We start from the raw sequence: 14232 nt of genomic DNA, 5'->3' as shown, positions 1-14232 counted from the left end.
TTTAGTCACCTCCACCTCAATTAGCAGCTTTTTTCGCCTTGTGACTTCCATAAATAAGAGAAAACTACAAGCAGGAGTCATCAGCAAATACTTTTGGGTCTTGCTCATTGGTCAAATCATTTAATAAAAATAAGAGAAAGGATGAGCCTCCAGTTTGATCCCAGAGTTATTGGAGAACATACCTTAGCTGTTTGTAATGCACTATAGAGAATGTTTATTACTATGGACAATAATTAATAATCATTTAAACTTCTATCCAGTACCAGTGGAGTAGGCAGTAGCTAACCAGAGGTATTAAAATGTATATTTCAACAAGATACATTCCTACCATCATCCAATCTATATACCAATACTAGATAAATGGTAGAACTGAATTAGTAGTAGGGATGTTTTTCAGACTTCTGCAATATTATGTGGAGAATAAGATATAGCAGAAGAAAGATAAAATCATGCTGACTTGACCCAAATTAAGCTGTCATTTTCTCTTATTATCAGAAGCTCAGGAGGATCCTCACAACTTTTTCCTTTTTATTAGTCCCTTTATGGCTTTGTGTCACTAATTATTCCTTCATCTCAGAAAGAATGAAACACAATTAAGGCCTATCAAATGCTGTTATTTAATCAGCCAAACAGGTGCCTGTGGAGTGATGTGATGTCACAATATTCACGGTAATGTTCTTATCTTCTAGACCAAACTCATGGCCATTATTTCAAGATTTGTTAACTGCAGCCTGTCAGCTGTGGAGAAGCCAAAATGATAGCAGTTTTACTAAGAGTTAGAAAGGGGGTTAGGTTGCTCTGGCACAATTGTGACTTTTCCTTTAATGATAGATTTAATGACCATGAAGGTGATACAAAGAGAAATAGGATGATAAAATTAGGTGAACTAAACTTTGTTCCCTGGTGTGTGTAAACGCCAGCTATGAGGCTTCACTTCTTCAGCAGTTAGTCACATGACCAAGGAATACTTAACGTATTAGCACAAATCCTTAGCTGGTGTAAATCAGTGCAACTCCGGATTTCAATGGAGTGATGCTAATTTATGCCAGATGAAGAGCTGGCCCATAATAATATTTATAGGGCAATTTATTTATTAACTTTCTCTATTGAAAAATGAAAATCATGTTGGTAAAGAGAAATCAGAGTAGACTATGAATTTATCTGAGTGACACCACATGCAGAACAGCTCTTCATGTAGCCCTTATGTGGTCGTTCTGTATTAGCAGTTGCATTCATTTGGTGATATCTGGTACATGCAGAATTAACAAATTATTTCAATTTGTTAGAGGAATTGTTGTAAGTAGGATTTCTTTTTGCATAAATAGAAAATATGGGTTAATCACTGTACCAGTGATTCTTCACGCATAAGTGGATATACTTGTCTTTGACATCAAGGATGCTTGGATTTTTGCAGTTCTATCAGAGAGATCTGGAATTTTAGAGGTCCATTTGTATCAGCCACTTAAAATGGACTGTTTTAATTAGCACAGTTGCACTTCCATTTTTATTTTTATTTTTTTAGGCTTGTAAGGTGTGCACATGAAGTTGAGGAAGTCTGTGCTAGTTGCAGAAGAGTCCTATGTAGCACAACTACTGGGAATATTTTTAAAAATATGTTTGTAAATTCTAGTTCTTATCCTTCAGACTATTCCAGCTACACAATCAAATACAGCTGATTAGCTGGACCAAATTTTGTGGATTTTCTGTACCACGCTGCACTGCCATTCCTGAGATTTCTATATGATTTTCAGATACATCATTTCATTCCCTAGTGATTCAGCATATTGCAAAGGCAATGCACTTAGTTTCAGAGGTTGCAACATCGCATCACTCCATAGGCACCTGTTTGGCTGATTAAATAACAGCATTGATGGGCCTCAACTGTGTTCTATTCTTTCCGAGATGAAGGAATAGTGTCAGTGACACAAAGCCAAAAAGGCAGTAATGAAAGGGAAAAAGTTTGGGGGGATTATCCTTACCATCTGTGATTAAGAGAAAACAACAGCCCAATTTGGGTCAACTCAGCATGATTTTAGCTTTCTTCTACTACACTGCATAAGTCTGAAAAATCCCTACTACTACTAATTCAGTTATATCTGATGTTTTACAGGTGAAAGCTCAGATGGCTGGAGTCATTTGAGCTAATCCAGTTAGCAAATTACATAACTATTTCTGACTGTTTACTGCAGCCTTCATTAACCTGCCTCAGGGATGTGCTAACTTTTGGCTCACAAAGCAACAGAACTGACTTGTTCACTGCCATGGATTAAAGAGGACACATTTGATAGAATAGTTTTGAAATCATCAGCATTAAAAACTGCAGCTCCAATCCTGCGCTCATTACTTGGGCAAAATTAAAACTGAAGCCAAATGTGATTGTAGCATTGTGTCCTGGTGTTTATAGAAGCTGTGGATTAAGTTACACCCTTCCTTTTTAGGAGAGCCACATGTAATTTGGTCTGTATGAAAACATCTATATCTAAAGTCAGCAGTCTAGCTCCTAGATTCAATATGTTTGGATATATTTATTAGCAATGGGTGAAATTCAGATGGTTTGGATGTATTGTTCTAATAGATCCTGTAAAATTTTGGGTGCTTATCCAGTAATATATCTATATCTTTTGAAGCCTACTCTCTGCATTTTCTCTTGTTTTTGACATAATTATTTGTATGACCTCTTATCTCGCCCTCCTCACTTAACCACTTCCTTCTAACATCCCTCTTCTTTCCTTTGCTCCCATAACACTTTTTTTAAATCCCAACAAACATGGTTCCTAGAACTCCACTGCCATCATTGATGACACTGGTGTTGTCTATTAAACTGGTGGCAATATACTAGAATAAAACTTAGTGAATTAGTGGAGTTTCCTTTACGACTAGCCTCAGATCCATGTTTTAGGGGGCTTTCCTGTACTGAACATCAAAACATTTAAAGCTCACCCAGCAGCTTGTACTGAAAGATATCATCATTCCGTGAGTTTTTGGAGGATTATGTGAAAAGTGTTTGTGGTATTAGTCCAGTTTGTAGTGGACAGGGATCACCAAAGCCGACAGTAGGCATACGCAGACTAAGCAATTGCTTAAGGTCCCCAAGCAGCTCAATGGGCCACCATTAGCTTTTTATTATAAGAACTTGCCTGTTTTAGTATTAGGGGAGCAAAAATATTCCTGTTTAGGGCCCCCAATGGGTTAGCACCAGCATGGTCAGCATCAGAAATGGTACCCTTGTATGTTTCAGCAGAGCGGCCCACTAATAGAGACTGAACAACAATCTGTATAGAGCAGGGATTAGGCACATTAGTGAGTTATGGTAAGGGAAGCTTTTATTGCTTCTGCCCAAGTTGTATTAAGTTCAGTGAATATGTGGAAGATTTCAATCCGCTAACTAGTTGATTCAGTATCTTTCCATGAGTATTTGCTATAAATATGAAAGATTAATTTTGTGACTAAATGGATTTAGGACATTGTTTAAAGTTACAAAATTCTGTTCTAAACTATTTACTTTAAAAATAGTACTTTGTAACTGGATGTAATGTTACTATATGACTTTCTAATAAGGATTATCCTCTGCTTCTGTCTATCCCAAGCTGCTTTTAGTACACGTATGTGTCAAAATGTTAATTTATCAAGTTTAAATATCAGAAATAATTTTCCTTTGACCTTTGTTCCTCTGCTTTTCTATTTTCTTTGGCTTATCCATGGATGTTTTGCTTGAGAGAATGTGAATTTTACATGGTGTGAGCATTGTCTCTGCAATTTGCCTTACATGTGCTTTCTTTGTAAGCTACCCTTATGTCCTATGTAGCTAAGCCTCTGACATTTCTATTTATCTCACCAACACATTACATATGCTTTCAGTTTCATTTCCAAAATGTCATTTTTTTCTTACCGGGCTCTCTACACTTTGATATTGACTCTTCTGTAACTACTAATTACTTTTAAGCCTCATAATAATCTGAATTTAGGAGAGAAGATAGTGCTGTGTTCGCTATAAGCAGTGTTATGACTAAGAAACAGTTGCCAAAAGAAAAGAAAGAACAATTTGAAACTTCACCCACATAATTGTACATGATGGTAAAGTTTCAGGACTTATGTAGAATTCATGCTACGTATGTTTTTGAAACATGGTCATTAATGACTCTTTGCCACTGAATGTGAAAAGAAATTACTTTTAATCAGTGACATAGCTAGGAATGGAAAATTAGGTGGGCCCCAATTTATGGTGGATGAGCAGTGACCAAAGGTCTGATATCACAGCAAATCATTTATGCTGCAAATGACTTAAAACAATTAAGCCTCCACATGCATTAAATATTGTCCGTGTACAGCCACTCACCATAACATAATGTAGAGTCTACATAAATCTGCAGGAAATGTACTTAGTCAAGCAAGCGGTGTCACCAAACCAACAAAAATGTAATAATTTTAAATATTAACCAATTACTAAATGAAATGAAAGTCCATAAAGAAATTATCTTGCTTAGCTAGTGTTCCTCCCACCACATCGCAGAGATGGACAGGGACACACACACACACACAGACACACACACACACACAGCTGACACGTGCATACAGGGAAAACATGTACACACACACACAGGGACAGCTCTGTCTCACATGCAGGTAGAGTGCGCGCACACACACACACACACACAGAGCTCATACACACATGCTTACAGGAACAATGCATGCACACACACTGCCTATGAGGGAGGGAGCAGCCAGGGGTTGCTGCCAAGGTTCTAGCTCTCCCTGGGCTCCACGCTGCCAAAGGATTCTGTGGGTAGGAAGGATCAGGCAGAGCTGCCAGAGCGTAGCTTTCCAAAGGACTGGAGCATATCTCCATCCTGGATTTTAGGTGCCAGAGCAATGCTCCAGACTGCTTTGGCAGCATTGCACCCCATGAGGGTGCATTGTTCCAAAAAACCCCAAAACCTGTTAATGAATGCCCCACCCAGCATACTCATGGCTATCCCCTGCTTTTAACATGGACAATATAAACTATTAAGGAGTGTTTACTCCATGTGTGAATTGACTGTTTTTCAAAGTATTTTATCACATTAAGTTTTGGGTGTAAAATGATTGTTACTGTGGGTGGAAGCAAAATTACAAGACTAAAGGTTAGCAATGCAGTGTGATGCAAGACTGACTTCAGCTGTGAATGAGGTGTCCTTTGTGAGATCTCAAAGAAACATCTTTCAAGTATGGTTCTGCTCTGAAAAGTAACTTTATTAAAAACCTGCTCCAGAAGAGAAGTGCCAGTTTTGCAGATTCAAGCTAAAAGCTGAACACCAAAATGAGTTCTTTCTGGATCATACATTACCAACAAAAAAGATTTTGCAATCAGAATTTAGTTAGGAATACTGTTGATATGCAAGCCAAAAGAGAATTTAGGTCAGTCTGTAGAATTAATTAGTAGTCAAAATTATCTTAATCATAATACAAATAATTATAAAATTGGTGGATATATTTCTAAGTATGCACGGAGAGCAGATTGATTAGGATGGGGCCATTTTTACATAGTAACTTTTTCAGGGAAAAACTGTACTTTCATAGAACAGAGATTCTTAAACACTTCCACTAAGATTATCATAACTCTCAAGTCAAAAAGGAATTAAAGGAATGGAATAGGACTTCATTATCAATATACTCCTGAAGGTATAGGTTAGATCCACATAAACTGTCTCCAAAGGCATCACACAATTAAATGCATTGCAACATGTTAAAACAACTATATGAGATAAAGGTGAAGGGACTAATTCTGTTCTCACACTGAATTCAGTGAGAGTAAAATTTGGCCCTATGTTTTTATTCCAGTTTCTTATATAACTTGTGAGGCTGAACATGATTAATGATCTTCCAAAGGAGTTCAAGCTGAATCCAGTCAAGAATCTAAGAAAAGATTCTTACTCTCCACATAAGACTGTCTTTCAGAATGGTATTTTTCCTGTGTAAGGCAAATTTATGTCTGTGCTTTATGTAGACTAATTGTTTTAAACATTTTTAATAAATGTTTAATATAATAATAATTAATAAAGACACTTTTTTGGAAACCAAATTTAACAGTACAACCTGTGGGGAAAAAGCCACAGCATGTACGGCTCCAATTTTTCGTGCACAGAAATCCATCAAATTAAAAGCCTATAGTCTGTCTCCTCAGCAACATCAGACTCAAGAGGAGCAGGAACTAACTTGGAGGAAAAGAGCTAGCCACAAGTATGTGATATATGCCATCATGTGCCAGCAATGCCCCTCTGCCATGTACATTGGCCAAACTGGACAGTCTCTACACAAAAGAATAAATGGACACAAATCTGACATCAGGAATCATAACATTCAAAAACCAGTAAGAGAAAACTTCAATCTCTCTGGTCACTCAGTAACAGACTTAAAGGTGGCAATTTTGCAACAGAAAAGCTTCAAAAACAGACTCCAGTGAGAAACTGCTGAACTTGAATCAATATGCAAACTAGATATTATTAATCTGGGCTTGAATAGAGACTGGGAGTGGCTGGGTCATTACACAAATTGAATCTATTTCCCCATGTTAAGTATCCTCACACCTTTTTGTCAACTGTCTGAAATGGGCCATCTTGATTATCACTACAAAAGTTTTCTTCCTCCTGCTGATAATAGCTCATCTTAATTAATTAACCTCTTAGAGTTGGTATGGTATGCAACTTCCACCTTTTCATGTTCTCTATATGTATGTATATCTTCTTACAATATGTTCCATTCTATGCATCTGATGAAGTGGACTGTAACCCATGAAAAAGCTTATGCTAAAATAAATTTGCTAGTCTCTAACTAAGGTGCCACAAGTACTCCTGTTCTTTTTGTGGATACAGACTAACACAGCTGCTACTCTGAAACCTGTCATGTATATGTGAATATTTGAGGGCACAGACCACCAGATATTGCATATTTTCATGGCAGCAAGTTTCCTATTCAATGCCATACCAAGTAGTAAAGCATGAGTTACTGACAGCATGCTTAAATCCCAATTCTATGATTAATTTGGCTTGTTTGTTGTTGCCAGCTCGTCAGGATCCTAAATGAGACTGAATACCAATTAGTCCTTTTAGTTGTTCCTAAGTATGGTAATGTCAGTTCAGCACACCAAATTGTTCACATAAAGCACCTTATGCAGTTACTAACATTGCTTTATTCAAATATGCTACCTGTAATTTAGCAACGTGTGAGTTCATAGGGAGGCTGTGGGGGGAGATGGGCAAGAAGTCTCCCCCTGTTTGTACAAGGGCCAAGTACAATAGTAATCTCTCTGAGCATGGATTGGTAGTCTTGCTCCCTCTCTTCACTGACTTGCCAAGCAGGATCAGTGCATCAAGGCACTAACTGATGCCACCTTAATGGATGGTGCAGAGTGTGCACTAGCCTCAGAGAGATTCTGCCTCTTGAAAGGCAAATCCTCCTGATGCTTCCCCAGTGTGGTGTGGCTCCAAGCTGCACCCTACAAAAGGCTGCAAATTGTACCACAGAACCTGTGGAAAATAAGAGCAATAGCAATGAGTTCAATACCAGCAGGAATAAGGCCCTAAACAGAGATTATGTTGTGGCAGTTAATTCAGTTTTCATTTTCTATCTAAAAGTGAGTCCCCAGTTTCCCTGCCATAGGCAGCTTCTGGGTCTGGAAGAACTGGCCATGATGACCACTGTTTTCTGAGGGCAGATGTGACAGTTGCATACCATGTTTGCCAGCCAAGAATATAATGCTAGGTCATCAGTGGTAGAGGACGTTCGGGGCTTTCTGAATCTCTATACTGTTCTTCCCTCTCTGGACTTCCTTATTTTGATTTCTCTGGAGTGTCTGTTTTATATTCTTGGCGATTTCTCTATCAAGTAGATGAGAGGCACACACAGATTCTTGTTTATTTACTATGAAAATGGAGAGAACAGAGAACCTATTTTAGGTATGTGTCAATGCTTTATACATGCCTTGTTGGTGTGATAATATGATTCTCTGAAAAACTCAAACTGAAAGATTTAGAGAGGAAAAGTCAGAGAGGTCACCATCTGTGTCATTACATGTCCTACTAAGCAATGTTTTAGCAGCTATAATGTGAGGGAAGAGTTGCTGAATGGCACATTAGAGAAGTATCGACTGTCTAACAGATTATGAGGGCTCATGAAACAGTGTTACAAAATCTGATACAAGATGATAAGAATGAGAGAAAAGGTTTAGGATCTTCTCTCAGTGACAAAAGTGTTACCTACCAGTCCTGTCAAATTAGTTCTTTTGGCACCACAATTGCTAGTATCAGTGTATATGTAAGTGTCCTTACATGTTGCTAAAATAAAGGCACAGGAAATAACACAAATTATCCCTGTTATGACTGTATAATTATATGGGATAAAATGACAAATTTACACAGCTTAGTGTGTTGAACAAAATTACTTGTACAGGGCACAATCAAACATGTCTAGAGACTAACATCATAAAACATAGGTGACATTTAAAGCAAAACTCACAATTTGGACCAGTATTACTGTATTTTTTTCTGAAGAAGCCAAGAAAATGCTGCTTTATGTGAATAAAAATGTTCTATCTACCTGTCATGATGTCTGGAGTAGTTCATAACTGAGATTGCCAACCTCAGGGCAGACTGTCAAAAAGAAGGACAGACACCCCAAACTGATTGAATGTTCTATAATTAGATTTCACCAAGCCAGTAACAAATGTGGACTCCTGAAGTACTACAATAGCCTTATAATGGAGTCACAGACAGTCCCCTTTTACACTCCAGGTTATCTTGCCACCCAGGTAAGATGAACTGTGTGATAAATTGTCACTTACACCAAAGATCACAAAATGTTCAGATTGCTCCCAGTCCCAAAGATCAGTCACTTACCCCAGGTCAATTTGTACTTTAGATCTCACACCAAAGACAATGCTTGTAGCCAATCCTGTGGTAAACTAAGTAAAGGGTTATTAACTAGGAAAATGAAAAAGTTATTTATAAGTTAAAACAAGCAAGCATATATACTGTGATAGACCCTGGCCAGTTGGATACAGCAGAATAGCAGAAGGCAGATATACTGGCCACTGGATTAATAGTTTTCTGTTCCCTGACTGACCAAAGCAGGGGCTGCTCCAGGCTAATGAGAACACCTGACTCTAATTAACCTGCAAAGAGTCAGGTGAGGCTATTAAGCTAATGTGACCACCTGACTCTAATTAAGGCCCCGCTGATACTATAAAAAGGGCTTACTCCAGTTAGGCAGAAGAGAGCCAGGGGAGAGGAAGTGTGGTTGATGGGCTGGTTAATGAAGACACCCTCAAACCATTGTTAAGGGAGCCCTAAGGTAAGGGTGAAGAAGGGAGAAGCAGGAGAGCTGTGGGGAAGTGGCCCAGGGAAATGTAGCAACCCTGGCAGTGAAAGGTTGGCTGCCAACAGCTACTACCATTAGGGTCCTCGGGCCGGAACCTGGAGTAGAGGGTGGGCCCGGGTTCCCCTCAACCCACCACTACAGGAACATCTCCTGGGAGGGGAAGTCAGGCCCCTGTCAGGACAGGAGGCTAAACTGTTCTGAAATAAGCCCCCAGAGACAACAGAGACTGTGGGAAGTTCTCTCACCAACCTCCTTGCAGGCCTATGATGAGAAGGGCTCAGTAGACTATAACTCTGGCCCTAGAGAGAAGGGCTATGTGAAGGGTCACAGTGAGCCACTGAGGCTAGCATAAACTGCCTAGAAGTGCAGGACTCATGTGGGCAAGGTCAGAGCTCTGCCACAATATGCAATGAGTTTCAGTCTGTGATTCAAAAGGTAACAGTTGTAGTAATCTGTCAGACCAAAATTTATTTCAGGACTAACCCCATGCCAAGCCGCATGGGGATCTCTTTGCTTATGTCTAGGAATCTTTGTCCCTCACAGTACAAACAGCGTAAAGGAGATTCAGTTTCTCCTTGTCAGGGATTTTTATCCCCTCTACTCCAGGGGCCAAACTGATGGGATGAGTTCATGCATAGGTCTGTCCTCCTTGGAGGTAATTAGGAATGCAGTCAACAGGGATTCTCTCCTTAGATGCTACACCATACCTCCTTTGTCTTCAATAGGCCATTTTGTACGCAGGATAAGCCCTTTGCATTAATGCTTCATTTCCTGTTTGGTGAGTTACGCAGTAACAGAGGTTTACAATGCAAACACTCAATATAACTTTACACCATGGGCTACAGAGGTTACAAATGAGATTAATACATGCAGCATCCTACAAGCATTTTATCAAGTCTAAACACTATTACATTGATAAAAATGTGTTTATCTAATATCTATTTTAATAATGCTAACACACAGGTAAGTAAGACAGGTTTCCAGCAATGCATTTGCAAGTGTTCAGTGAGGCCTGGAGTGTTGTCATGAGCTGGAACCTGGTCTGTCAGCATCACACTAACCAGCCAACCAACTAACTATATCTTCTGGTGCCCTCTTTTGGCCTGAAGGTTTCAATGGCTGGTATGGCCCTCTTCCAGCCATATAAAGTCCCATTGGTAAAAGACACAGATATCAAGGTGATGCATACTGTAAAGAATTTATAACCTAGTACATACAAGACTCACTAAAGACACAGAGGAAAGAGTCACTTCAAATACTTTTTTTAAATCTTTTATTTTTGTCAATATTTGCATTAGCCAGACCTCAGTTAATTAACTTTGAAGATTGTTAGGACAAAGACTTGCAAAGGGATCAGACTTTCTTACACGGAATTTGTCTATTTGTAAATCAGAATGTTGAAGATGGACCTGAATTCATTTTTACTACTTCAGTTGTATAAACTGCATATATTAGGTATATTTTCAAAGTGCTGCACAGAAATTTAGCTACATGATTTGCATTTACCATCACTGGGAGTCATGCAGTTAAATCACGACACATGCCTGAATATATGTCATTTTTATTCATGTTCTGTTTCTTTTACATTCTAAAATCTTCATCTCTGTCATAGGTACGCTAGTTCTGCCAGTGACCATCAAGGGAGCACATCCATGAGGAAGGTAAATAATTATTGCACTACTTTAAAAACAGAAATATTCCAAACAATCTAATTTCATTATTACATATTTATTTGTTTATATTATAATAATGCTTAAGACCCCTAGTCATGGTCCAGGACCCCCGAGGCGCTGTACATACTCAGAAGAGAAAAGCCAGTCCCGGCCCCAAAGAGCTTACAATCTAAGTTTCACTGTCATATCTTGATGTAAAGGATACACAAGGTATTATAGTCTTTGAGTTTTGTCTGTACTGATGAAAGATTTGAAAAGTCAAGATTTCTCAAGTAATACAGAAACGATGGGCAACATTATATTTACAAAAAAAAACAAGTAGTCCAGGGCATGCTTTAAAGCTCAAAACATTGAAAGTGCATTCAAATTACCTGCAAAGATGGTGGATTAGGCATTGGAAGGAATCGTGTAAATTTTCCAAGGCATGCAGGAGTATTGGGAGAGAGGTTTACTTTATTTTGTCCTTATATTTCTAAAATTCTTCACTGCATGTGATTTTTAAACAATGCCAGGATTTTTATATCAAAATGTCTCTCTTCCCTTCTTTAGTTTAAAGTTTTGGCTTGCCCTGTATGCCCTGCCAGGGACTCAGGAAATAAAAAGGACCCCTCAGTCTCCTACACTGTCTATCTGCCTTACAGATTACTGTGCTGGGCTTGGGAGCAGCTCCTGCAAGACCACTATTCACCACTCCAACCCCATGCAAAAGAGGGTTGGGAGTAGGAGGAATCCTAACTCTTCCTCCTAACACACCAGCTGGCACATCTGTGCCAAATTACTTCCCCCAGCAGCAATGGAGAAGAGGAAATTTTCACTTTGCACTACAATTCAGTTCCTAGTCTCTTTCTGGGTTAATATAATTATGCTGCCCCATAACTTGTGGTAACTATACAGTCAAGCCCTACTTCGCTTATTTTGTTTATTAATTACTTAAATGTAATAAACAGATAATAAGGTTTAATTTAAATAATACTTACTTCATCTGTAAATCTAAAAGTACTTTACGAAGGAAGTCAGTATCGTTATCCCGTTTTACAGACAGGGAAACTATAGAATGGCGCAGAGCAGTGAGGCCACTTGACCAAGGTCACTTAGCAGATCAGTGGCAAAGCCAGGAGTAGAACCCACTTCGCTTGATTCCTAATCTGTCTACTAGGCACGTTAGCTTTAATCCACCTAAATATATAGCTTTAAAATTATGTCTACATAAGAGAAAATTGTATTTGATTTTCTTTGCTGATTTTTGTCCATGGTTTCTTTGGTCAGAATTCAGCCTTCAGAGACAACATGCAAAAATTCTGTTGAATTCATTGGAAGTTGCATCCACATAGCTGAGGGCACAATATAGTCCTCTGCCAGACTGATATGAATTTTCATTTCCTTCTGGTTATGCACTGCATAGCACACATACTTAATAAACAGAACTGAAGTGCGCTGGACAAAATGCCTTGGTGTCCAATCACTTTTTGCTTATTACTTGAATTTGCTTTCTGTTCAAATTAAGATCAGCATTTGTAGCAAATTGTATAAGCAAGTGGATTTGGTGATTAAAGTTTTCTTCAAGCTTTGAAACAAGAAACAGACTTTTAAAGGCTCTTAAGAATTAATTGATAACATCACACCTTTAAATCTTAGTCTAGATAAGGCCTCTGAAAAGGTATAAAGAGCTAGTCCTTGGTACTGGGATTTTCTGTAAGAATGATGACCATTTATAAGACTGAAAGATTTCCCAATTAAACTCATTGTTTAATATCTGTATCTCAGAATGAGGATTAGAAAAACCTGAGAGAAGATAACATGCCATCTGCAAGGACAGGCATGTATGCAAGTAGCTAGAAGACTTTGAGTAGATGACATGTTTTTTGTGACCAGATTTCCCGTTTTTAACAGCTAAACATGTGAGACCTTATGTCTTGACCAGATAAAAGATGCTTTTTTAAATCAAGACAGCTGACTCAATGTTGCTGAGAGATTAGAGACTGCTAGGAGTGAGCGGGCTCTATTAGGGAGTCCTGGGAGTTAGGACTCAGGGTATGGCTACACTTGGAGATGTGCAGTGCTGGGAGTTACAGCTGTGTTCGTACAGCTGTGTAGGGAAAGCGCTGAAGTGTGGCCATACTGACAGCTACCAGCGCTGCAGTGTGGCCACCTTTGCAGCATTTGCAGCGCTGTTGGGAGTGGTGCATTGTGGGCAGCTATCCCAGCGTTCAAGTGGCTGCAACGTGCTTTTCAAAAGAGGGTGGTGGGGTGGAGTGTGACAGGGAGCGTGGGGGAGACAGAGAGAGTGGATTTTTGGAGCTGACACTGTTCTCAGCTCCCTGCCTTGCAAGTTCTAAGGACTGGAAGATACACAGTGCCTACCTTCAATCGTTTTAAAAGTTTTGACCTTTCCCCCACCTGTCTCTTATTCACTAAATGCAAATTATGCACTCCTAAATAGTCTTTAGACCATATAAGCAGCTGCTCAAGGCTACCCCTGCCCTCTCTCCTCAAGCAAACAGCTGTGAACATTCCAAAGCAATTCCTCTGCCTTCGCTCGCTCGCTGGAGCAAAGAGCAGCTGTGTTTGTTTTTTAGCTAAGTAGCTACGGGGAGATCGGAGTTCAGCCATTCTTCCAGTTTGTTGTGGACAGGAATTCTGGGATACCTCCTAATACCCTGGAGGCCAATAACAGCATTTTTGGTGGCTACACTTGATGACCAGCGCTGCATCACCAGCGCTGGAATCACTACACCCCAAGCAACCAGGGAGTCGCAGCGCTGGCCGTGCTTTGCAAGTGTGGACACAGAGTGAGTTGCAGCGCTGTAACCCCATCACCAGCGCTGCAACTCTCCAGTGTAGCAATGCCCTCAGACTCCAGCCAGGTGGGGCCTGGGAGTGGCCTTCCAAAGCAGGCGAAGTCCAGGCAGGAAGGAGAGAAAGAAGAAACATCTTTGTTTCTGTGGACTTTTGGATAGACTTGAACACTTTATTTTTTGTTTGTTAAAGTAATAAAGCACAATCAGAGAACAGATGGGAATAGACAAGTGATTTTTAGTTTCTTGAACAATCCAAGAAGGGAAATGAGACAGGCTGCCTGTAGGCCATGAGGGATGCACTGGACACTTCTGGCCCACTACAATGACATATACTGTGTGTTTTTCATTGACTTACAGAAACAGTGTCACCAGTCTCATGGACCACTGTAAATAACTAATTTTCCTTTTTT

The 14232-nt window shown here is 39.4% G+C and overlaps 1 protein-coding gene across 1 annotated transcript in view; it reads left to right on the top strand.

The window, feature by feature from the left end:
• The window catches only part of LOC115657916 (connector enhancer of kinase suppressor of ras 2-like), a 521635-nt gene that overhangs the window by 428306 nt on the left and 79097 nt on the right, over positions 1-14232 (top strand). Inside the window, exon 15 of the mRNA XM_030576266.1 lies at positions 10964-11012. Coding sequence (XP_030432126.1) covers positions 10964-11012 — 49 coding nt within the window. The remainder of the gene's footprint in view (positions 1-10963; positions 11013-14232) is intronic.

This window comes from Gopherus evgoodei, chromosome 9, assembly GCF_007399415.2.
Source record: "Gopherus evgoodei ecotype Sinaloan lineage chromosome 9, rGopEvg1_v1.p, whole genome shotgun sequence".
NCBI lineage: Eukaryota > Metazoa > Chordata > Testudines > Testudinidae > Gopherus > Gopherus evgoodei.
Note: the sequence above shows the minus strand (reverse complement) of the source record. Positions and strands in the feature narration are given on the sequence as shown.